Below are 23,836 nucleotides of genomic sequence, written 5' to 3'. Positions count from 1 at the left end.
TTTGTTTGGACTTGGCGCAGGGTGGTCTCACCTGACTACAGGCTAATGTGACGTACTGTACCTTTACAAAAGTATACCAGAAATCTAACTAGTTTCTTTATAAGCAGAGGGTTTACACTAAATTATTGTGTTGTTTAACAGTATTGACCTTGACTGAGCTGAGTTAGTTATGTAATTTATTTTTGCTAATGTTTATGTTGAGCGCTTGACACATTTCTAAGTGCTGGGGAAGAACAAAGGACTCAGTAACCGTGTGGGTGAAGGAAATCACATTTCTTCAATAATACACTTTCTGCTGACAATTCATATACACGGCACCTAAACTAAACGTGTTAGATCTAACTCTGACTGAAGACTAAAGTATGTATGAAGCCATATATTTTGTAGTTCTAGTGAGATACTGGGATGGTAGTCTAGCGGTACAAGACGCTGACCGTGTAATTGCAACATCCTCAGGGAACCTTTGTTGCACATCATCCCATCTCTTTCTCTCTCTTTCATTCTTTCTCTCTCTCTCTCTCTCTCTCTCTCTCTCTCTCTCTCTCTCTCTCTCTCTCTCTCTCTCTCTCTCTCTCTCTCTCCGTACTATCTAATATAAAGGCAAAAGTATAAAAACGACTTTAAATGAAATACTAAGAATCACTCTTTTCCCCAAGGGCACTTCTGATTTACTATAGATTCTGAAGAACTAATCAAACATTTTGAATCACAAACTGAACTCATGTTTCTTAGTATAGTGAGAGTAAAATGCCATCATGTATTTTTTCTATAGGAATTAAGATGTGATCATTTCCTTAAATTACACGCTCATTCAGTACTATAGATTAGCACCGGCAACCTTTTCCATTTACGTTTCACAACCCTGAATCATGGCTAGTTCCACTTTTACATTTGTATTTAACACAACGTGTGTATGACGTATTATGAGATGCAGTCTACTTATATACTCTTGAGTTATAACATGATACTGTACTTCTTCTTGGTATATTTTCTTATTATAACAAGACACCTTCTCCTTCTTCTAACCAAGTTGTAATCATGACACATTATTTTTGGTTGGTTAAGTTAGATCAGGTAAAATCATCTTCATAAATATAAGACTCAAAAACACCCCCTTTGAAATTAACACCCCCTTTGAAAGTATGCATTTAGTTTTTTGACTATTGGGAGTAAGGTAGTTTCACACAGCTCAAGTAAACACTGTCTGTCAGGATCTGACCCACACATTATGAAATTACGTTTAAAAAGACAATTCAAATAGGAAAAGTTAAACATAATTGGAAGATATAAATAGCGCATATGAGTGGTTAAAATAATCTACTGTGTGTGTGTGTGTGTGTGTGTGTGTGTGTGTGTGAGTGTGTGTGTGTGCGTTCGTTCGAGCATTTGCGTATGTGTTTGTGCCAATAAGCCTCTGGGGGGTTGTAGGTCAATTTGATAGCGTTTATCTTATACTTCCATATGTTGTTATCAACAAAAGACACGGAGCAGTTAGCAGAGTTTCTGTGACTTTGTGGACTAAAACACAATACAATAATCGGCTCGATGTGTAGGTCTACCCTGCCTGTCCTACCTTCAGGTGCCCGCGTCTCCACCAACATGTGTCTACACACAGTAATGTGCTGTGTGCGCATTACGAAGGATGCATAAACGCAGAGGACAGTACGCGCCCCTGGATGCGAGCAGCTGAAGTCGCAGCCACTCCACCCCATGTTTTGCCCTGCCCTTGTGCGCTCTGCTCGCTGTGCAGCGTGTGTCTCCGTTGCATTTCGCTTTCCTCACACTGACACGAACACAGGGCTGCTGTGTGTGCGGGAGAAGTTGTTTGCACAGAGAGCACCAGGTAGAGACTGTCATCTCCAAAAGGATTTGTTCAAGCTGGGAGCAATCGGACTCGCCGGGGTCTTTTTTCTTTTTCGAGGGGGAAGAAGAGACCAAAGCTTTTTTGCAATGAGGTGGACGTACCAGTATCTAAAGTGAGGAGTGATTTTTAAAAAAATATTTTTTTGTTTTAATGAACATCTGACATCCTGCTCACCCGGAGAAATCTTTCAATTAGACCATTTTGGATTTCTTTTTTTTTCTTTCTGACGGAGCTCGAATTTTCCTGTGAAACATTATCGAGGATTCCACTAATGTATGCGATGTGGAGACTGCAAGTCGCCTTATGTACTCTGTCGGTGCTGTCCCTGTCATCTGCTGGAGAAAGCAAAGCGCGGAGCTGTAGCGAGGCTAAGCAAGCTTATAACGCTAAAGGATTCAGCCTCGTCAATGTGCCTCATCAGGAAATATCAGGTAGGCGAAATTGACATGTCATCGATGCGTTTCGCCCCCCTTCTCCACGTGTCGTGTCTTCTTTCCCTCTCTATATTAAACAATTTGATGATGATCGCCACACACACCCTGAACTATGTGATCTCGCTCCAACCTTTGAGCATTTACCTCGCAGTGCAACCAACATCCTGTCATCCCCTTTTATCAGACGATCCAAATAGAGTCAAAGTATGAGTCTGTTTTTGCGACATGGCACGTTTCATGATAGACTTTGTCAAAGCATTTGTCTGAAATAAATATATATGCAGTGGGTATGTTTGTTGGACTTATTGCAAGTATTTTGATGAATCAAAGTCACTGCAGTCGAGTGGAACTATAGTTTTCTTACTGTCTAAATATCAGTATGATCCACTCCATGTCCACTTGCTTGTTGATGAATCACAGCAAGCTGCGTTTCCTTCATTATCTTCGAATAAGTAGACACCAAACACCAGATTTAAAATCTAGACTACAGCTAAAATAATCCACCTGTCAATTTGCTCATTAGGTTTCCATCTATCCATCGATCCCACAGTTAGAGCAGTTGTTTCAGGTGTTTCAACTTTTCCATTTTAGAGGCCAAATTTAAATAGGTAATAGCACATACACTTAATTCACACCAACACAAGCAAACACCCTCCTTACCTTTCACCTGTTTTGGCTTTGGGACCATTGCAGATAAGTGTTCCTCTCCTTAAAGAGATGACTTCACCCACAGGTTATACATTGATGGATAATCCATTTAACACCAGAACTAATAGCCCAAGAGCGACATGTGAGACATCAGTATGTATTGCATTTGCACATTCGCCCAAATTTGAGATAATTCATGAATAGATCTGCTTAAATGGAGACGATGAAAGATTTACTTTGTGACAGTGGAAAACCAGAAGATGTGTTTTGAAAGTAGCTGCATACCTGTTGCACACATTCAACAGAAGATCATGGAGCTTGTTGTGTTGAACTTGGCTGAATAGTGAATGCTGTTTACCAGCAGGGGGCTGTATGCACTCAGCACGGAATACTGCTTTTGCTGAGGGTTTCCTTTTTCTTATTATTCTTCTTTTCGATATTCCTCAAGGCTACAGCTTAGGTTTTAATTCATGTGCTTTGGTACAGCAGAGATATGGAGTTTTATTATCTCTTGTGTGGTGGTAATCACATTTATGGTCAAAGCAGGAAAGGAGATTAGTCAGTAAACATAGTCAGCTTCATGAGAGGAAAGAGGGGAAGCAGAGAGGCCTGAAGTTAATCCCTCTTTTGCCTCTTACAGACAAAATAGAGATACTGTATTGGTAATTGGCAGTGTCAGACAATAATGATCATAGAGCTGCCTTATTTGCTTTAAACAGGGTTTTGGCTGGATGGGAATTTGATAGTTTTGTTACTGATTGAAAGTGTGTGTGTGTAAGTCTGTGTGTGAGGGATCCTTGCATTATGAATACATCTTCTACCAATTTCATGCAAGAATTATAAATCTATGTGGCACATTTTCAAGTTCCCGTCGTGACTACTCAGACCTTTTTCAAAATGTACCAAATAATGAGTCTCTATAATGGGACAAAAATGGGAAAATTTGTATGCTTACAAAATACAGCGGTCGGTACATTGACCAGGAAAGGATGTGCATCAGGAGCTGTGGTACAATATGTAAAAGCAAATACTTTTTACAGACACATATTCTGCTCCGGAAGCACCATACTGTGTATTCAGCATCAACTCAAAAGGAGATGTTTTCAGCAGACTACTCAAATAAAAGACCAGACATTATGGTTGGAATAATTAATGTGCAGAGTCTTGTGAAACACTTGCATAATACATTTTTCAAAGTAGTAATACAGTGCTGCTGCTTTTATATCATTTGTTTCACGATTTGAAAGAGTACAAGAGGCTAGACAGACAGGGTGGCTTCTGATGTTGCGCTCTTTTCCTTATTGTCGTCAGTTTTGAACGCAACATTGTTCAGTGAATCTCAGTATAATTAACCCTAAACATGTTTTAGCATTGCATGAATTCTTACGTGCAAAGAATGATAATTAAGAGTATGCTGATAAAATCAACATGGTTCATTTCTAAATGTTTGCTTATGTGCTTTATATTTGGATTAGTTATTTGATCCCGTTTAATGATTTTAATGTTTCCTGAGTCAGAATCTTGGATGTAATATGTGCAGCTGTTTTATATTTAGTTCTTATAGGAGTGACAATCATGTAGTTTTCCTGTTTGACTACACAGTTTTTGTTGGCCTCATCCTCTCCAGAGCACTGGACGGGTTCCATTTCCCACAGAAAAATGTGTCAGATAACATTTTATAAATGATTTGGAAATACTTGGACCTACTTTTATTACATTATGTGGAGTTTTCAGTGTCATGTAACATTTGTCGTCTGCTTGGAACGTCAGCAAGTTAAAGTCAAAGACAGAGGTCTGTTGTTCGCATTATAGATCAAGATGTTTTTTGGAGCAGTGATCAAATCCTAATTATAATTCATGTACAGCGTGTACACTGTGTGGAATCAGATCTCGTTGTCTCCAAATAACCTTTGCATAAATACAACAGAAGTTAGATATGAAGCCTCAGGAGATGAGATAGTAAAAGCGCTCAATTATGCCTAATTAGCTATGCTAATAAAAACGTGTGGAAAGCCGCATGTGCAGCGTTAGCGCTCATCCCTTCATCATTTGCCATGTCATGCTACTGCTATGCCTCTGGATACTAAACACGGTTTAGTACTTCTGCAGAGGTGGCTACCTCAGGTTGTAAGGAACTATTTGCATAAACTAATTATTTTGACAGCTACTGACGAGCTCAGCTACATTATTCAAGAGTTGACAAACACAGATGTGTTTACACAGATGTTAGTGTATGCACACATTATACAAATATTATAAGATAATTATTAAATCCACTTTTTAATTTTAATTAAACATAAATCTTGTACGACTTAAATTAAATACATTCAGCAATTGTTCTAAAGATAAAAACTTTCTGAATTGAAGTTTCTTTCTTTTCACTTTTGAATAAGCACATTTACACAGCTACTATCCAAATTGTGCAGGCCATCAATAATTGAAATATTACAACAGTGTTGTAATGGGTCTCATGGGCTCCATAAAACTTATCCTGAACATAAAGAACCCGGTAGACCATCAGAGCAGAAACACCAAATTGATGTCTTAAGGATTACACCAGGATGCTAGGTTTTTTTTTTACGGCTTTTGCTCTCGATCTAAATCTGTGATGTTGTTGTGTAAAGATATTTTTTCATTGCCTTCCATTCAATATATAACTACAGAATATGTTGTTTTTTTCAGTGACAGAGTGGCTGGGATAATAATAAAGGCTGACAAGTACACATGTTACACCGCTACAAAGCAGAAACATTCTGTGTATAGTCTTCTGCTGCCTCTGAGACATGTCAGATTTACGTGTGTGGTTTCACCATGAAGAGATGTAATGCACGCTCAGCAGTAGATCACTTCTGTCAGACTCGCTCGCAAATTGTCATCATACATAGTATTTTTCTGGGATTGAAATAACAGTTTGGCACTCATGCAGACATACTCTAATTTGCAAAGTTAGCTGACTTGGTTAGAGGTCAACCATACTACCCACTTCATTGATTAAAGAGTGCTACGTTCTCTTTTTGCCTCAGGACTATTAAGTGCCTCAGATGGCTTGTATTATGGGAGTGGTGGGAGGTAGAGGCCAGTAAGAAACAACTTGCATAGCTTTAGACTACTTTTCATACCGTGAGAGTGGGTATGTCTTATATGTCTTTAACTGGCTGGTGGACAGCTTCATTAAACTCTACCAGGTCGAGCTTATGATTCCTCCACTCTTGTGTCCATGTTGTCAATGTACCATCGCCTTCCTGGTGTTCTACACAGCAGTCAGCCAACAATACAGCTCGCCTGTGAAGATCACCCCCGTGTGCATGTGTCAGACATTAGTTATAGTGTCATGCACACAATGCTACTTGATTGTCAGCCCTTTGTTCATAAACACAACGGTTCCTGAATGCTTCAGTCAGTCCCTGCCAGGGAGCTCTTGCTCCGAGGCTCTTGCTGTTAATATCAACATCTACTTACAGAGCGGTTGGGATTATCATGGCTGGACTTGGCTCTTCGCTTCGTCTTTGAAACTAAATCACTTGATGTGCTGCTGTTCCTATTAATTACGTGCCCAAAGTTTTATATTTCCTTTCTCAAGAATAACAATTACCTTTGTGGTTCATCGGTAGCAACTTCAAATAATATTTATTTTTAACGGTTATAAGCTGTTAGACAAACCAAAATAATTTTTCCTCTTGAGAATTCCTGAAGCTGCAACTCTCTCTGCTTATCGCTGTGATCTGTACTTTGCAGGTTGTGAGATGCATGCAGTTCCCCAATTCCCTTAAACACAAGCCAGATATGAGAACTCTTTGCTGTTTGTACTTAAATGAATGTCAGGACCCTTGTGAACCTTCTGTATACGCCACAGTTAATATTGTCAACATTTGAGTTTTCTTGACACAGACATCACTTTAGCTCTTAAAATAAACCATTTTATGAAAATCTTCAATCATATTTATTTTTTAAGCAGGTTTAAGTCTATGCTGTTCCATATTAAATACATGTTTCAGGGCCTCGGACTAAATTGGTTTAAATTGCAAATAATTCAAGTAGATGATACAATTTATTCAGAATTAAAGCTGTAAGTACAGTTTGATATTGCCGCGCTCTTGCCTTAAGATCCCGTTGCAAGAATCAGCATTTCAGGTTTGATGCTATTAAGCAATATGCGATACAGTACAAACATATGCAATCTGTCTCCTCACTTCTGTCGGGGATTTCAAATATAACAATATAGCACAGAAAATGTAGTGACCGTTTATAGTTAATGCTGTGGTGGACACAACATAATGTAATCAATAGTCTGTTTGTTGCACTGATCTATATTTAAAATGTACTTTACATGCATGGCAGATGTGCAAAATACATTTTGCAGCCAGATGCCTAATCACTAAATAATGTAATGACATGAGACCTTTAGTGAAAGTCTGGGAATTCCACTCTAAAAGCCCTTGCCTAGCAAATATTCATATAAAAATCTGTAGGGTGGTTTTTTTTCCCAAAGCCCATTAAGATGCTCTTGGCTCTGCCAAATTGGAAATAAGTCTCTTGCCAGCCTGTATACATCTTCAGAGGGAGCAGTTAATGAGATGTGAGGGAGATTAGTGTGTGTGTGTGTGTGTGTGTGTGTGCGTGTGCGTGTGCGTGTGCGTGCCCAGCATTTGCACCTCCATTGTGGAAGAAAATGACAAAAGTGTTTTGTTTTTCATTGGGCGAGACAGATTGTATGCATGGAACATTCAAATGAGTTTCAATGTGAATCATCCAGTGGTGCTTTTGCACCTTTTGTCAGATTTGGCGAATGAAAACATCTGAACTGAAGAATGTGTCAAACCTCTACAGACATTCATGCCTGAAATGCATATGGTCTGCACGCTTCCTGGCAGCCTTGCTCAGCACCATGTATGGTGTTTTCTGAGTAGTGTGAAAAGCCTCCGGCTAGCGTAGGAGACTCGCTGTAGCACTTTTTCCAGTTTTCAATCAACTGCTGAACTAAATCAGTAATGGAGGGTAGGATTAAGGATCTCTACCCTCTCAAGCCTTGAGAGGAACAGGAAACTAACAGCAAGAAATCTATGGATGGATGTGATTGTATGTTGAGGGATTAGAAGTGAGAGCACAGAAAATAAGCAAAAGAAGAAACCATTTCACTAAGCAAAAGAGAGCTTATCGGTATCTTTTTATGTTGCACAGAAGTGTCGCTACATGGTGCCTTTTATACTTGTTTCGACAAAAAGAGAAGAAGCGTTACACTTTTCTTCTCTAGTTAATACATTAGTGAAAGAAATACTGCTGCAGGTGGATCACTGGTAAAAGTGATTCTCCTTGGACTTCTCTGTCAGTGGGTGAGGGCGGTGCAGGCATGTTGTTAAGTGCAGTGGGGGGGGTCACACACCATCACATTATAGTTGACATGTGACCGTAGTGGGTGGATAATAATGATTACAGGGTGGCCTTCATTCTAATGTCTGCGTAAGAGAGACCGTTAGAGTTGACCTAAAGCCATATAAAGCATACTGTTTACTACACAGACAACACTAATCACTTCTATTTTTACCCTCTAGCCAAGAGGGTGTGCGTGGTTTTCCTACCATTATTTATTATGCATGTTGGATAACCAAGGCGTTCTGTTGTGTTTATTGCTATGGTCTTTCTTTTCTGCCTGCAGAGACTTTTTGCCTCTGGAGGGTAGTCTTTGAATAGAGGTCCCAAGCTTGACACCACTGATAAGGCTCAGAGAGATGAGCGCCACACAGTGCTTCTGGGAAAACCCGAAGGGGTATGTTATATCGAGGTGTCAAGGATGCAAATGTATTTCACACTGGGGACTTTTTGTTTTTGTTGTCAGACAAAGACAAGTACACATGGCTGAGGTACTTTGCTAAATAAGGCGCCCCTCAGAGACTGTGAAGTAAACAAGCATTAAGCACAGATAAACATGGCGTGCCAAACTTGTCATGGAAACATCAGACTCTGTCAACAAACGCAGACAACGGTGGTGGCATCGGCGTTACAAACTTGACAATGACACTGTTGTTGTGTTCAAGAAACATAGACAGTTTCTACCCCTGAAAGGCCTCTGCGGTGGTTTCACTGTTGTGAAACCACGGGGGGCTTTGGATGTTTCAAAATCAATAGTGCAGTTGCTCGAACATGCAGACATTTTTTAGTACAAACAAAGCCGCAGCAGTACGTCAATGGCTAACTTTAAGGCCTGCGAACATCACTCAGGACTCTAAATATAGTTATACTTTTGTCACTGAGTTGTTGAAGCAGAAAATGTAATATTTGGATACTGTAACATTTATAACTCTTTAACCAGATATATATAAAAAAAAGAATTGAAAAACAAGATCAACCTTTATGTAAGGTCATATTGGTGTCTTTGAAGAGTAGAAAATAACAAGCCTGGTAATATTCTATTAATACTTGTTTAGTAATTTCCCTGAAACACCTGGGCACTGTACTTTTTAGCAAAACTATTTCAAATAAGTGTTTTGCATCGTTGGGGCATTTGTTTTGTGGTGGAGTTGTTGCCCTATTGAGTATTTACATCATCAGAACTACAAACACAGGAATGTACTCAGTTAAACTACAGTGACCATGTCCATAGAAATGTCATCCAGTGCAAAAGTGTGGCTCATTTTAAAGATGGAGCTCCGTGGCACTGATGAATAAGTTATATCAGGCTTTGGCTACACAGACAACATCTGTTAGTGCCACCAAGTCATTGGTAGTTTGGGTCTCATCACAGGATTTGTTGTTAAACAATATTCTGTACTATGCTTATCCTTTAACACTAAGTACATTAATTATATTCTCAATTTATTCTGGTCCCAGTTTCATTGCAACAACAGTTATTTTCTTTTCCCAGAGAAAATCAATTAATTTTGTCCTCTAGACCAAAGACAATCTTTGACATTGCCTTGTACTCCTCGACCCGAAGTATAAAGCAATGTGACATTCTCTCCAATCTGGGCACCTAGAAAGTGAAATCTCTCCATGGAGTTGATTCATAGAAGCGTAGTTACACACTGTATGTGGTGGAGCTCTGAATATGAATGCATTTGCTGAAGCTGTGATTATTGTGTGTAAATGGGAAATACGAATGGAAAAGCTATGTGTGTTATATATTGCCTAACCAGACTATTTTCATAACTGGAATAAAGATCTTAATTGGAATACAGTGTGCAAGTTACATACTGTAGATCACTAGATTGAGGCATGTTTGGCTCTGAGGCTGTGTGGGTGCTTTGGTGCCATCTTTTGCCCCGCAATAGTGGAGGTTCAGTTCAGGAGGTTCAGTGACTGCAGAACACATGGGCGTTGTGCTCTCAGTATGCTGCCTGTGTAAAGTCGTGTGTTACTCCTGCTTCTCTCTTTTCTAATAAAATGAACTCAAAGTCAAATACACCTAATTATGATTGAAAACAGGAACAAAAAACATTTCAACCTAATATTGCAAGGGCAGCACAGTATGTTTACCTTAATTGCGCAATCACTAAACCGGCATTCAAGTTCAATAATTTCACAACGGCAGCGTTGCAGTGGGCGTAACACGAGTTCCAACTGCATTACTGCATCTCTGTGAATAGATGAATAGATGATAATGGTTCCCCAGTAACGAGACAATAGAAAACCACAGTGCCAACCTCGCAACACCCCTAGAAGCATATATATTTGTAGTAAATTGTGTTTTCAAAGAGAGAGCAGTTGTTAGCCATCACCAGACATGCAAGGAAAGCATGTTGTTCTAGTTATGAATTAGGAAATGTATACTGATAACATGAGTTCATGACCTAGTTTAGTGTGATCTCGTTTGCGGCTTTGAGGCGGAGAGACTAATTGGAGATCATTATTATTTTTATGTTAATGCAAAAAATGTAGAGGGCTGATCTTAACCCCGGGTCACATTTCTGGGCTTTAATTATAACATTAAATAATAGGCTTTGCAGTGAAATGCCTCGGGGGAAATAATGACACTGCCGCATGTTTGAGGTCTTTTTACTCAGTGATCATTGAGCGTCACAATTGTACTGATGTGGATTTTATCATCTTTGATTTGTTAATTGATTACATTAAAACCTTAACAAACAATATGAGAGAGAAGAATGCAAAAAGTCGTTTTGCAATTGAGATATAACATTTTTTTTTTTTTTAAATGCTTCTTTAGCGACTACTACAAAAAACCAGTGTGCTTTAAGAATGTGCGCACCATTTTATTACAGTGGCTTTTTAATAGCTTTGTATAACTGGATACTGTATCTTTTGCATGCACGATGACGCCGCATATTGTATTTTATGATCAAACTGGCTTCTAATGAAGCATGTTGGACGTAGAAGTTGCAGATTGCTACAGAACGACATCATATTTCATCTGAACCTAAAGCAGAACATGGGGGTGACCCAGCAGTTCATTTAAATCACCTATCCTTGTGAGATGAAAGCGTAGAGCACTCTTGCAGGGAAAGATATCTAGGCTCACACCACTGACTTGAATGGGGCCACATAGTGCAACTCCAGGGAGCACCGCCTTCATGACAAATGTGACAAGCTCATGTAACCTTAATGTCTGCGCAGGAGTCGTTCTGAGAATGTCGATGAGGCTTGAGAAAGAATATCTCCAACCTTCATAATTCCATTCAAGGCCCGTTTGAAAGGAGGTGCAAGCATTTGGAAAGGGTTATTGAAATGGATGGATTTAATGAGCCCGGGTCCAGTGTTTACATCTTTTGGTCCCTTGAATTTCTTCATGTGTCAAATGAAACATCTGCCATTGTGATGCTTCTTGGCGCGTCCTCGTTCTTTGGCTTCTGGTGGGTACTAGAATCTGAATGGAAGCCAGCCTTGTCCCCTGCTCCCAGAACCCCGCTGTTTCCTGTCCCCTGTGTAAGCTGCCGGTAAATGAGTGGGCTGGTCATCTCGCACCCTGGGGCTCTACCTCGGGCTCTTTAGACCACCAGCTGTTGTGTTTAGCACAGAGTCATGCCCCACTTACCATGATGAATCCAGAGCACGAGTGCAAGGCTTTAACCTCACCGCATGTCTCCTCCTCTTCCCTCCCGGCCTCAAATATGAAACAATTGGGGTTTACTGAAATACTCTGCAATAGTTTAGAGCTGCTACGATCAGTCGACTTTTTTGATTAGTCGATGGACAGAAAATAATCAAACTATTTTTCTGATAAAAAAAATTGCGTCTTGTTTTTTTTTATCCTCTCATAGATACATATTTCCTGCTTTTTTTTGTTTTATATCATATTAAACTTAATTTCTTCAGTGCTTGCGTACATATATTTGGGTATCTGGAGTGAAACTGAAATAAGCGAATCCCAGTTAGTTTTTTGTGTCTCGTCAAAAAAATATGGGATTCAACAAGCCATTAATAACTGTCTCCCATTCTTATGTCACATGCAGGCACATTAGAATATATCTGAGTATCTCCACCCACGCCATGGGAACTACCTTTGCATTTTTTCTCACAAGTAGACTAGGCTTTTTTCACGAGGGGGCCTTAAAGAGAGTGTTTGAGGGTGAATACACGTATAATAAGAAAGTCAGTATGAGAAAAATGTGTTTTTATTTTTATATTAAAGCATGTAAACATGTTCCAGTGAAATAAACATTGTGTGTGCTGTCTCCTTTTAAGAAAGTTCCTGTGAATAAAGTTTCAGTTTGAATACGTAATTTTTGTCAGAAATCCACATTTGAGAAAGCTGCATGTTTATATCCACCTCCATCTGCTTGTTTACGTCTTTGAGAAGGCATAATCTGTAAGTGTATTTGTTGAGAGATACAGTTGACATGTTATTCAAGCTTTATTTAGACAATTTGTAAACTTTAAGATATATATTTAGTTTTATTTGTGACATTAGATATATGCTGCAGTGTTGACTAATATTACATACTTTGAATACTTAAATGTGTTGATCTTCCTTGGATGATTATTTTATGAGTACTTCCTTTTATTTATTGGTTTATTTTCATGCATGAAAAAAAATTCTCAAGTCAGCTCCAGTCTTGGCCACTTTATTTTTGGAATGTTTACCTCAATGCGTAGCCATGTACAGAAACGCGTGGTCAGGGCAGAAGAGAAGTCAAGAAAACTGGCGAGTGCTTATTGCAGTTGTGTTGCAGGGTAAGCTATTATAAATATATACCTAACTTGTGTTTGTTAATTATTATAAAACTCAATATATAGAAAGTACATTTGTCAATATATAAATCAAGTAGATAGACTACATACCCCAGGTCGAGTTCAGGATCAGGGAATTCATTTGTTGGTTTTCCTTGCATGAAATGCTCACTGCAAATCTGCAAAGATTTCTTGAGCTCCCAAGACTTCCCATTGTAATCCTGTCTCTTTACAGCTTTGGTCCATGCTAGCCTTCTGTCTTTGTTCTTTAGTGCTGTTGGAAATGGAAATAGTTCGAACGGGGGCTTGCAGTCGCAATTTTTGCAATCGTGAAGCTCACAATGAGATTCTGCCCATTTATTTAGCTTTCTCCCACTGTTTGAACATCCTTTCACCACACAATGTCGGTGTCCCAAATCCCATAACTAGAAGAGCGATGATTACACACTAAAAACCAGCCAAATACAATGTAAACACGCGGAGAAGAATAAGCCAAATACAATGTAAACACGCGGAGAAGAATAAGCTAAATACAATGTAAACACACTTGAAGAATAAGCTAAATACAATGTAAACACGTAGAGAAGAAATCCAATATGGCGGCCCTTGTAGAGTTGGTGCTCACTTTTCTAGGCTTGCCACCCCAGCATGCATTGCGATTCCACCGGAAGCCCGAAACTCCGATTCCGTCTATTACAGTGTTTCCCCTACCGATGTCTTGGCAGGGCCAACTCACTTTTCACATTGACAGGTGCTCTTTTATTAAATAAACTAAACGCTTATGCTATTGATCTAATTTATGTGCACAGTTTGTACTTTGCGCTTTCACCCCCCCTAACCCTGACCCCCCAGTAAACCTAGGGGAAAAACTGTATTATATAACATGGATTTACAGTAAACAGACTCAACTTTGACCCTGCAGATATGCTCTTATTCTTACATAAATCTTAAGTTTGTTGAAAGATCAAATGCCTATATGTTCTTGCTGCAGGCGTTTGTAGCCTCCAGTCCTTTCATTGATAAAATAATCTGTAAAGCACTAAGAGTCTTGAATATTCAATATCACTTAATGTGCAGCCCTCAGAAAAGCATTAAAAATGTAATTTGGAAATGAATATGCTATTATGCTCTTATTTCCACATACAGGGTTCAACCCCCCCACATATGGTTTGGAAGATTGCTCACAGACATTACCCCTGACAGAGGCATGAAGCTATACAGTATACTGGAGGTCTGCTTTGATCGACTGCATGCATGACTGCAGCTAGTGGCCATAAGCTCCACTCGAGTGTTCGACTTGGCTTACCTTTGACATGGCTTACCTTTGACATTTACCACAAGAGTCTCTCACAGCATCTTGCTTTCAGATACTAGCTGTATTGTCAAGGAACTGCATAAATGCTCGCTAAAGAATTTATGCATAAGAAATGTAGTTGAAATTATTCCAAATTTCGGATCGGAGGTTTATAAAAAGCTCAAAGTGAGTCGTCCAACCTGTAAATCCGAGGGAGGGAGGGAGTGCAGCAGGTATTCGGGAGTATTTGAAGTTGCTGATTACAATTAATAGAAAAGGTAATATATTCACTGCTTGTGATGGGATTTAGACCTGTTTTGAAAAATGTCTCAAAGGGATTTATTTTTGCTAAACTGCTTATTGAGGATGCGTTCTGTAATTCATGGTAGATTTTTCTTCAAAAAGCCAGTGTTTGTTCACAATCAAAACATTTTATTTTGCCATTTGCCTACATTTTAAAGTATTGCCTTTTTCATATTTCCAACTCAGTAATAGCTTCTCATTTAGCCCACATGGTTGTTGAGGACAGAACATTGGTGCAATTCTGTCATTGTGCAAAATGGAACGCCTCCAGCTCTTATTATCTTTAGGGAAATTCAGCGAAAAGATTCTTTGGAGGAAAACAGAGACACAAAAACACTTTGATTAAAGACAATAACACGTCTTATTGTCTACCTGCTATGCTGTTAGTTTACTGCACATTGTCTTATACAATCACAATTAATTTATTTACAACATGCTCACATGCTGACATCAGGATGTTCAGGGAATTAAGCATTACCTCACCACACTGTGAACTGTATATTTATCTATCCATTGCTGTAAAGCAATGTTCCAACTCTGGAAGTTATTTCAAAGTTAGAAAATCTTTTAGCTGCCTCCAAGTGTGGTAACATATGGTTGGGGCAATTGTGGGAATTATCTGTGTCATCTTGTTTGGACATATTCAATTTGGGTCCCAAGCCCCAGTGGAAATAGTTGAAAGTGGGTGATTTGGGTGATGGAGAGGAGATCCAGATGGTAGAGCAGCGGTGAGATCAATCAAGCTTGATGCATTTTTCCCACTTCAACATTCAGACAGATGTGATTTAACACAGTAATTGAGTTTACTTCCAATTCTGTAATTCCTTTTGACAAGTAATAACACCTAAGAAAGCACGTGCAAACTTGCTTGTCAACACTTCATCATAACAATGTCATAAATGACAAAGAAAAGCAATGTAATCTTCACCTTTAAGAAGCTGGAACTATCAATTGTTAACTCCATTAAATACATGGTTGAATCATCTTAAACCTGGTGTTTTAACACTCCTGGTTTTTAAACTAATCATGGCCATTCTCCTGCTTTTTTATTGAAAGTTTATATTTTGCCATCTACATGTTTTGCAAAAGAAACACATTTCTTGATGTTCATCATTTATTAATACCTCAACATAAGATCTAGCCTCTAAAAGTGCCATGCTGTGAACTTTAATCACCTCTAGTCATAAATGAGCGCTGTTATAGATAGACAGTCATTTTTGTGAGGTTATAAATCACTACATTTCTTTAGTAGAATGGATTGCAAGAGGTGATGTGATGTAGTTCATCATAGAAAGTAAAAAGTACCCAGAGAATCGTCTGACAGTTGGTAGCCTACTTTTCTTTGCATTTTAAATACAACTTAGATCTGTTTAGAGGAAGATGTTGTCCCAATACTTCCAGAAGGCCTTTGATTGCAGGAATCCTTCATTATGCTGATTTTAAGTTAACCTTTAAACAGAACGTAACATCTGGAGTGTTCAGCTGTCAAGAGTACCTTCTCTCTCTACCTTGTTTTCCTCAAAGCTGTTTCCCCTTTCATATAACATTACAGAGTATTCGTACAGTCTTCCTGCTTTCAACAACCTTTAATTCTAGTGTGTGATTTTGCTCCCTTTTGCCCTCTAAACTAGGTCATGTCAGCTGAATAAAGGCCCCTTTAAATGTGCCGCAGCCTAAATAAAGAAGGGACAGTCTGAACGTGTAAGGGGCCTAAGCTGTACCTGAGTCAATGGATCTCAAAGATAGAAGTGTCGAGCTTTCACAGGGAGCTGAGGCTCTGCCAGCCCTTTAGCGTTTACTGTCCAGTGTGCTAACCTCGGCTGAAGCATTTTGTCCAAAGAGAGTATTGAGAAAGTAAAAAGACCAGCTCTGTAATGGACTGTCATTTAGAGACATTGCCCCTCCTCTGCTGGTCGGATAAATCCAGTTGTCTTTTACCTGAATTGTATTCGATAGATACTTTATTCATCCCGAGGGAAATTTAGGCATCCAGTAGCTTAAAAGACATTATACATTATAACATTTTTACTATTTACTATTGTCATAGTAATGACACGTGTCATAATGTTATCTCAAATTGCAACTTTTGAATGGTTTGAATGACCTTACATTCACACAACATAAGCTTTAAAACCCCGTAAAGCGACTGTAACAATATCAACAATGCACATGCTCCTGAATTAATTTAGTGTCACACAGGAATTCACATTATGTGATAATACTTGTGAGTGTACATGTACGTGCTGTATGTATGTGGGTATATCCATGTGTCATAGACAGCGGACATCAAACTAAGATGTTTATATTTGATCATATTTGAAGTCATTATGAAAGAGCTTCTTTTAGTCAGTAAGCGATTGTAAGAAGTGTTGGGTGCATGGAATTAAAACAACTAAAAAAAGCAATTTATATAATTACAAACAATTCACATGTTTAGGGGGTGGGTGATATGGATTATTATGGATGTATTATCATATAATAATAATCATAATAATCATGTTTTTTGGAAAATCAATCCAGTGACTGGGAACTCAAGGTACTTAATTAAAAAAACATTATTTCCATGGAGAAGTCCTGCTAATTGATTTGTAATACTGGACTAAATGGCCTAATTCACCCAGAGCTATGTCTGGTATAGTTACCATTATTCATGGTATAAAAAGTATCGCAAACCCTCTGATGTTTGACAAATTCATATCCTATGTATGTAATATGTATCTGCACATTTATACGGACAAATGATAAACACTTTGAAGCTGAAGCAGTAAACCAGCAGCAAACAAAGTAAAAGTGTGCATTTGATTTTATAATGTTACATTTCTTTAGTCACAGATATTAAAATAAATGAAACTACACTTTCCACTTGTGTTGAAAGAAGGCACTTTATTGTCTTCCTGGATTTGACTGCGAGCCTGCTGTGTGTGCACTGGCTATCAGTTTACCTCTGGGTATGTAAATCTGTAAAATATAGCAAGTGATGAATTTTGTACACAATCAATGCAATAATACTGTAAAACACTGGGTTACAAATAAACTGAATTATGGATACTGTAGGAGACCTGGCTCAAGTAAACTGAATTGAAATGTCAAGAGTATGGACCTGCTTCTGCAGGCATCTGCCCTCATTTGAAGGCAATAAGTCTCTGTTACAGTCGGACTATAAGAGCAGAGAGGGGGCAATATTCCAGAGGCAGTTCTGAATGAGAGTGGAGCTGGAATCTGGTGATAGATCAATGATAATAAAAGTGATTTATTCAAGATGGTGCTTCCCTTTTATAAGAGCTTGGCTCTGCTGTGGTGTGAAAAGCCGACTAAGAGGCAACAGTCTAAGATATCCTTGAACCAGATAAAAACTAATTTCAATCAAAATGTGGGTTACTTGCATCGTACCTTCTGTTTACGCTACACTTAGCTGTTTTAGGCTCTTTATCGTGAACTGTTTTCAGCGGAACAAACTTGGAATATAACTCACCAGCTCAGAGTACACTAGATGTTGCCACACTCTGCAGAAATTAATTTCATTTACTGCATCACTACACCTTTTTATGAATTTTCAGCTTGGGTGAATAATATATTTTTCTCTCTTGACTTCGTGATCTGTTGGCTTGTTTGGCACGAAGCTCTGGCGAGAATGTCCTCACTTTATAAATGCTGGCAAGAGTGGTCAAGGGATGTACCAGATGGCATGGCCCATATGCAGTTTGCCCTTTGGCCAGGTAGACTAATGAATCCTTTTGGGAGTTAATCATACTGTCTGGCATCAGACCCTCCATGGGCATTGAACCCACGCTTTTCCCACAGCTGCCCTGAAATATTCTGGAGCTTTCACATTTCCCTGCAGCATATGTTTGTAGTTATGGGGAAATGGAATTGAAAAAAAAGTAGAGAAATGACTGTATCTTTTGATGACGGTCTCTTTTGAATCAGCTCTTGACTTCAGCCATGCCCTTGTTTTTTGGACTGGAACTTTACCTTTGGTATTTTTTTGATTATGCCACTTTGTAAGATAGTATAAGGAATTATGTTTCTTATATCTTAAGCTGTAAATCTTTATTAATGTGTTTCGCTCTCATGTGCTGTCGTTATTTCGGACATTATGGTGGCACAGTGGAACTAAACTAGGGATGTCTGTTTTGGACACTCATTAACCGGTAACTAACTGGTTGGTTAAAGAAAAAAGAATGACATTGTAATACAAGAGGCGCTTTCCTTTTAATCCGACGCTCCATTGGCTCAATGAGCTTTGGCAAAGCATTTCAAAGCCTGAGTCTACTCTATCAGAACTAGTTCTTCCGACGTGTTTGTCCGACCACGTCAGAAATCAAAAAGGACGCACTCAAATGTTTGTAGTAAAAAGCAGGATATCGTATATAGAGAGGGGGGAGATAAATATGGATATGGGGATAATGGCTCACATTTTTGGCAAATTATTTTTCCTGGAAGGCATTCACCGTGTTGCAGTTTGAATGTGTCAGAAATTGGTGTGTGAAGAATGAAAAAGATAGCTAGATGATTGTTGGTTTCGAAAAGTTCCAAAAATGGTTGGACAAAGCCCCCCCTAATCCGATGTTGGAAAGGTTGCGGGGGAAATATGTAAAACAAATAATATTGTACAGATTCTGTCCGACCGCTGCAGTTTGAATGTAACACCACAGTGTTGAGTAGCTAATTAAATCCAACAGGAATGACTTGCTTGTTTGTTTATGATTGCCGTCATCAAACTCTTTAATCTAAAGAAATGCATCACTTGATCAAACTCAAACACACATGATACTGCTTGGAGCAGAAGCTTGTGGCTATTTCCAGAGTCTCAGTTTATTGCTATAGCAGCTCATAACTGCACAGCACAGAAAAGACAACTAACCCAGGGGCTCCTGTGCCATTTCATTCATGACCCTGTGGCGGTTGTTATTGTGCTGAAAGGATTTGGTTAGTGAAACATTCATTTCTTGTTGTTTTTTTTCTTTTTAAATACATGAATAGAAATGACCCAATAGGACATTTTTCAAGTTCTGGAGCTTTTGAGAGTGAGATGGGTTTACACCCTTTTATTTATTTATTTTATTATTGCATTAAATCTTTACTTAACTCGATCTACAATGTTGAAGTGGAAGCGTTAGGACCTCCTAAACCTCAGCTTTGAAGCCTTATCCTCGCCTTTCCCTTTGATGCCTTATCTTGAGTCGGCAAAGTGACTGAGACCAATCGTAGTTCAACTCAGCACTCTGTGACTATTGAGGTCTCACACCTTGTAGCTCAACAGCACAACACACAGAGCCACCTGCGGGCTGCGATTTTGCAAATGACCAAGCAGAACGATTATTGTGCAAACACATGTCAGGGATGTATGTCCATGTGTACAACTGTCCACTATCTTCTTTACTTAAAGATGTTAAAGTGTACTTGATTTGAATTGAGCCATTTTGTGTCCTTGGAATTTCTCCCCTTCTTGTTATTTGTTGCCTCTGCTTTTTTTCTTTTCGTAATGGAAGAATGTTTTCGCAACATGTCCCAAGTTTGGTGAACATGCCAGACATTCAGTCCTCCCAAGCCCCTGCTACTTTGTAAATAGTTTTTTCTAGGATATTTCTTCTCAGGAAAGCAATATTTTTTTAGAGAAGTTTGCCTCGTGTTTAACCTTTATAATCTACTTTATAGACCCAGCATCTCTGCTAGGATTATCTATTGTTACTGTAAAGAAAGAAAACATTCAGGTATCAATGTATTTTTAGAAGCCATCTACTTAATTTTATTATTATTATTATTATTCTTATTATTCTTATTATTCTTATTATTATTATTATTATTATTATTATTATTATTGTTGTTATTATTATTATTATTATTATTATTATTATTATTATTAATAGTATTATTATTATTATTAGTATTAGTATTATTAGTATTTTTTTATTAAGGACAGTCTTTTACTGCCTTAGCTTTTACCAACTAAGCTATTTTTTATAGGAATATATTGTATATTGACACTTATAAAGCAAAATTAAGCATCATGATTTTTAAATACAGAAAAACATTACGTGCCCGGATGTTTAACCTAAACAGTCCCTGACTGCGGCTCATTCCTGCCATGGTGGATGATGCCCCCAGGCTCCACTAATGAAGGGCTTCTGTTTAGGCTAGAGATTGTTAAGGTTTGGCTTAAAGTCGTTGTTGTAGTTTGGATGTTTCGACTCTAGCAAAGTCGAAGGTTTTGGTGCGATGGCATGGTAACAGTTGAAACAAGTAAGCGTCAAACAGCGCATTATCTCACCTACATCGGATATGACTAGTGGACCTCAGTGGCAGTCCTCCACTTCAGTGCATCTGAGGCACTTTCTAAATTGTAAATCTCACCAGGGTATCTGCTGCAATTGCTGAGCTTAAACATCACATGCTGTCTTACAAACTGTACACTCTGCTGCCATTTTAAAGAACCACTATTAGAAAGAAAGGATAAGCAACGTGTCATCCTTTACGCCTTCCCATTAGACATGACTGCTGGCTGAGTACGAAACCTCAAACACACCGAGTACATGCTTCTTTAATATCAAGGGATATGAAGCCAAAGGGAACTAAGGCCAAATACAAGGCAACTGTCGAGAACAAAGCATAACATATGAAGTTGGTTATTCTTTAATCTCTGCACGATCATACCTCCAGGTTCATCCACCTCCCCCCCGATGACATATATTCGTATGTGTCACACATAATAATCTTTAAGTAACATTCATAAATGGTTTGGGAAGTTTCTTTGTTGCTGTGAAATGAGCTGTGTCTTTGTGGCTGATTGCATGTATGTTTTAAACGGGCATTGTCTTACCATTTTCCCTCCAGCCGTTCATCAACATTGAGCCGGCCAATGTGTGCGTTCTCTGAAACCGTAGTCAGCAATCTCACCTAATTACGAGGCTACGCTTCAATCACGTTCCGCAGTCCATGAAGATTGTGATCCAGGGGAGCCAAACACATCTGTGTATCAAAGAAACTGAACAAAACAACTTATGTGTGATTGCATTTGTAAACCACACAACATTTCTTTTGCCTCACTTTTGAGTAGGAAACATTTAAACCAATGCCAGAAGATTTCACTGTAAAATCCCCCAAGATTAGCATTTGTCCTTAATTATCTTGCATTCTGTAATTACATACATTTGAATCTCTGATCAGCTCGTTCTGAAAGGGAAAGATGTGCAGCGCTGCCTTCTGACATCTGCGCTCAAGACAGCTGCAAGGACAGAGTAGTACATTAGCAAGTGGGGCTTGGTTAAAGGCTTGAGTGAAATCTTTCATCCATGTTTTTTTTCACAGACATTGCACAACTATTTGCCCATAAGTCATAGATAAACATGTGAGTAAATAATGCATTATTTATGTGCGTATGCCCTTCTGTCTTTGCGTGTGCTGATCCATGAATTTGTGATCAGGTTAGGAGCGTAATGAATCTTGAATGTGGGTGGATGTGCCAGACATGATGCTTAAGATACAGCTGTGTTGTTTTACAGCTAAATGGAAGTAGGCTTTTCTCTATATGGAAAACCTGATGTGACACTTGTATGCCTCGTTAATATATAAGCACTTCTGTCAGTGCTGTCACCCCAGGCTTGCATACAGTATGTGCTTTTCTGCTGCTCACGCAGTTAAAGCAAACTTAACACTCTTCCTTTCATCCTTTATATGTGAGAAGGCTGACAGACCGAGCATATTACCAAATGGGAACCAAACGTTGTTTTTAGAAAATGTGCACAGATTTGTTTGCAGTTCTGATGCAATGGACGTGCAGACTGTTCCCAACGTCCCACGTGCTCTTCTTCACCTGCAGTAAATGTTAATGTTAGGAGCAAAAGCAACGTTCTGTTGTAGTTTTGCCTCTGAGCTTCTCTTGCTCGCAGCTCTGATTTGTCACATTCCATTACTGGACGTATGCGTTATGTAAGTCTACAGAAACAGCAAGGCTTTATTAATTAACATATGCGTGTTCAAACGTAATTATTCTTATCAAGTGAGATTCCAAATTAAATATTTTAATACAACCCTGATGTTACAAATAACAAAATGATGTTCTTTGTATGTTGCACTTACATTAGTTTGGCTTATTTGTAGCTAATGGTTGAATTTGTATTCTATTGTTTCTTTATGTTGCACTTTTGTTTGACTTATTTGAAGCTATTGTTCTGCACTTAAAGGATTGTACCTATTTGAAGCTAATGTAGTTGCAAGATTCTTGCTGTTCGGAGTTGTCTCATGATTATTTGCACTTTGGACAAAAGCGTCAGCTAAATGAACTGTAATGTAATATTATAGTTATCTAGTTAGAAGGAGGGCATTTTAGTGTCAATCCTGCACATATCAATTTCTTTTTAAAGTTTTGCTACTGTATCTAGGAGCTATAAAGTGGAACTGCTCCATATAAAATGTGTCGTAGTGCTTTGACAAGGAATTGTCATCGGCAATTGGGTCTTGTTGGTTGTTAAATAGGTACATCTTTTCATTTCATATTTAATTTAAACAGCTGTATTGTATAACAGATGTTGATTCATTAAGACAGACATCCCTGACTTTCTATTGTGTCCACCTCTACGTCTCCATTTGTGTTGGCACTGTTGGTGTTGATTCTTACAAGTTTAACAGCTTGACAGAGTCTGAGCACAACTGTGTGATCTCGCAAGCGTACAGTGTGTTGACAGCTCAGTTTCAAATTCCATCTTCGGTGCAAATCAACCAACTAGAACGGGACAGATATGGTCTAGTGAGCCAAAATCCCATCTAGATTTGGCGACAATTATTCCCCAAGTTCACCAAGGTAGGCATTTTGTGTTTGTATTGTTCTTTTGAAACCGAGCTCATGATATATAAACACACTTGAGAAATGTGCTGGAAAGTGTTTGTGTCCTATTACTGCTATGTATATTCTGCTCTTTATTTAGTTACCTGCATTGTGGAAATCAGCCAGAAAAGTGAGAAAAGCAATAATGTGACAAAAGTCACAGCATCATAAAACATGCAGCTCACAATGCTGCCGTGTCTGCTCCTCACACAGTCCTATTTTATGCTGGTTAATGTAACAGCAGCATCACCTTTTTCAAAGTGGTGAAAGGAGCTGGAAATGTCAAAGTATGTGTTTATACAAAAACAAGACTTGAAAGTGGAACAGAGAGGTGCTCAACCTATGAAAGC

General features: G+C 38.6%; 1 protein-coding gene across 2 annotated transcripts in view; it reads left to right on the top strand.

Annotated features, from left to right (window-relative positions):
- Positions 1-1,795: 1,795 nt before the first annotated feature.
- The window catches only part of gpc6a (glypican 6a), a 133,824-nt gene continuing 111,783 nt past the window's right edge, over positions 1,796-23,836 (top strand). For both annotated transcript variants that reach the window (XM_029427704.1, XM_029427697.1), the window contains exon 1: positions 1,796-2,295. In XM_029427704.1, coding sequence (XP_029283564.1) covers positions 2,136-2,295 — 160 coding nt within the window. In that variant the 5' untranslated portion in view covers positions 1,796-2,135. The remainder of the gene's footprint in view (positions 2,296-23,836) is intronic.

The sequence above is a fragment of the Cottoperca gobio genome, chromosome 3 (assembly GCF_900634415.1).
Source record: "Cottoperca gobio chromosome 3, fCotGob3.1, whole genome shotgun sequence".
Classification (NCBI taxonomy): domain Eukaryota; kingdom Metazoa; phylum Chordata; class Actinopteri; order Perciformes; family Bovichtidae; genus Cottoperca; species Cottoperca gobio.
The sequence above is the reverse complement of the archived record's forward strand: the minus strand, read 5'-3'. Positions and strand labels throughout refer to the sequence as shown.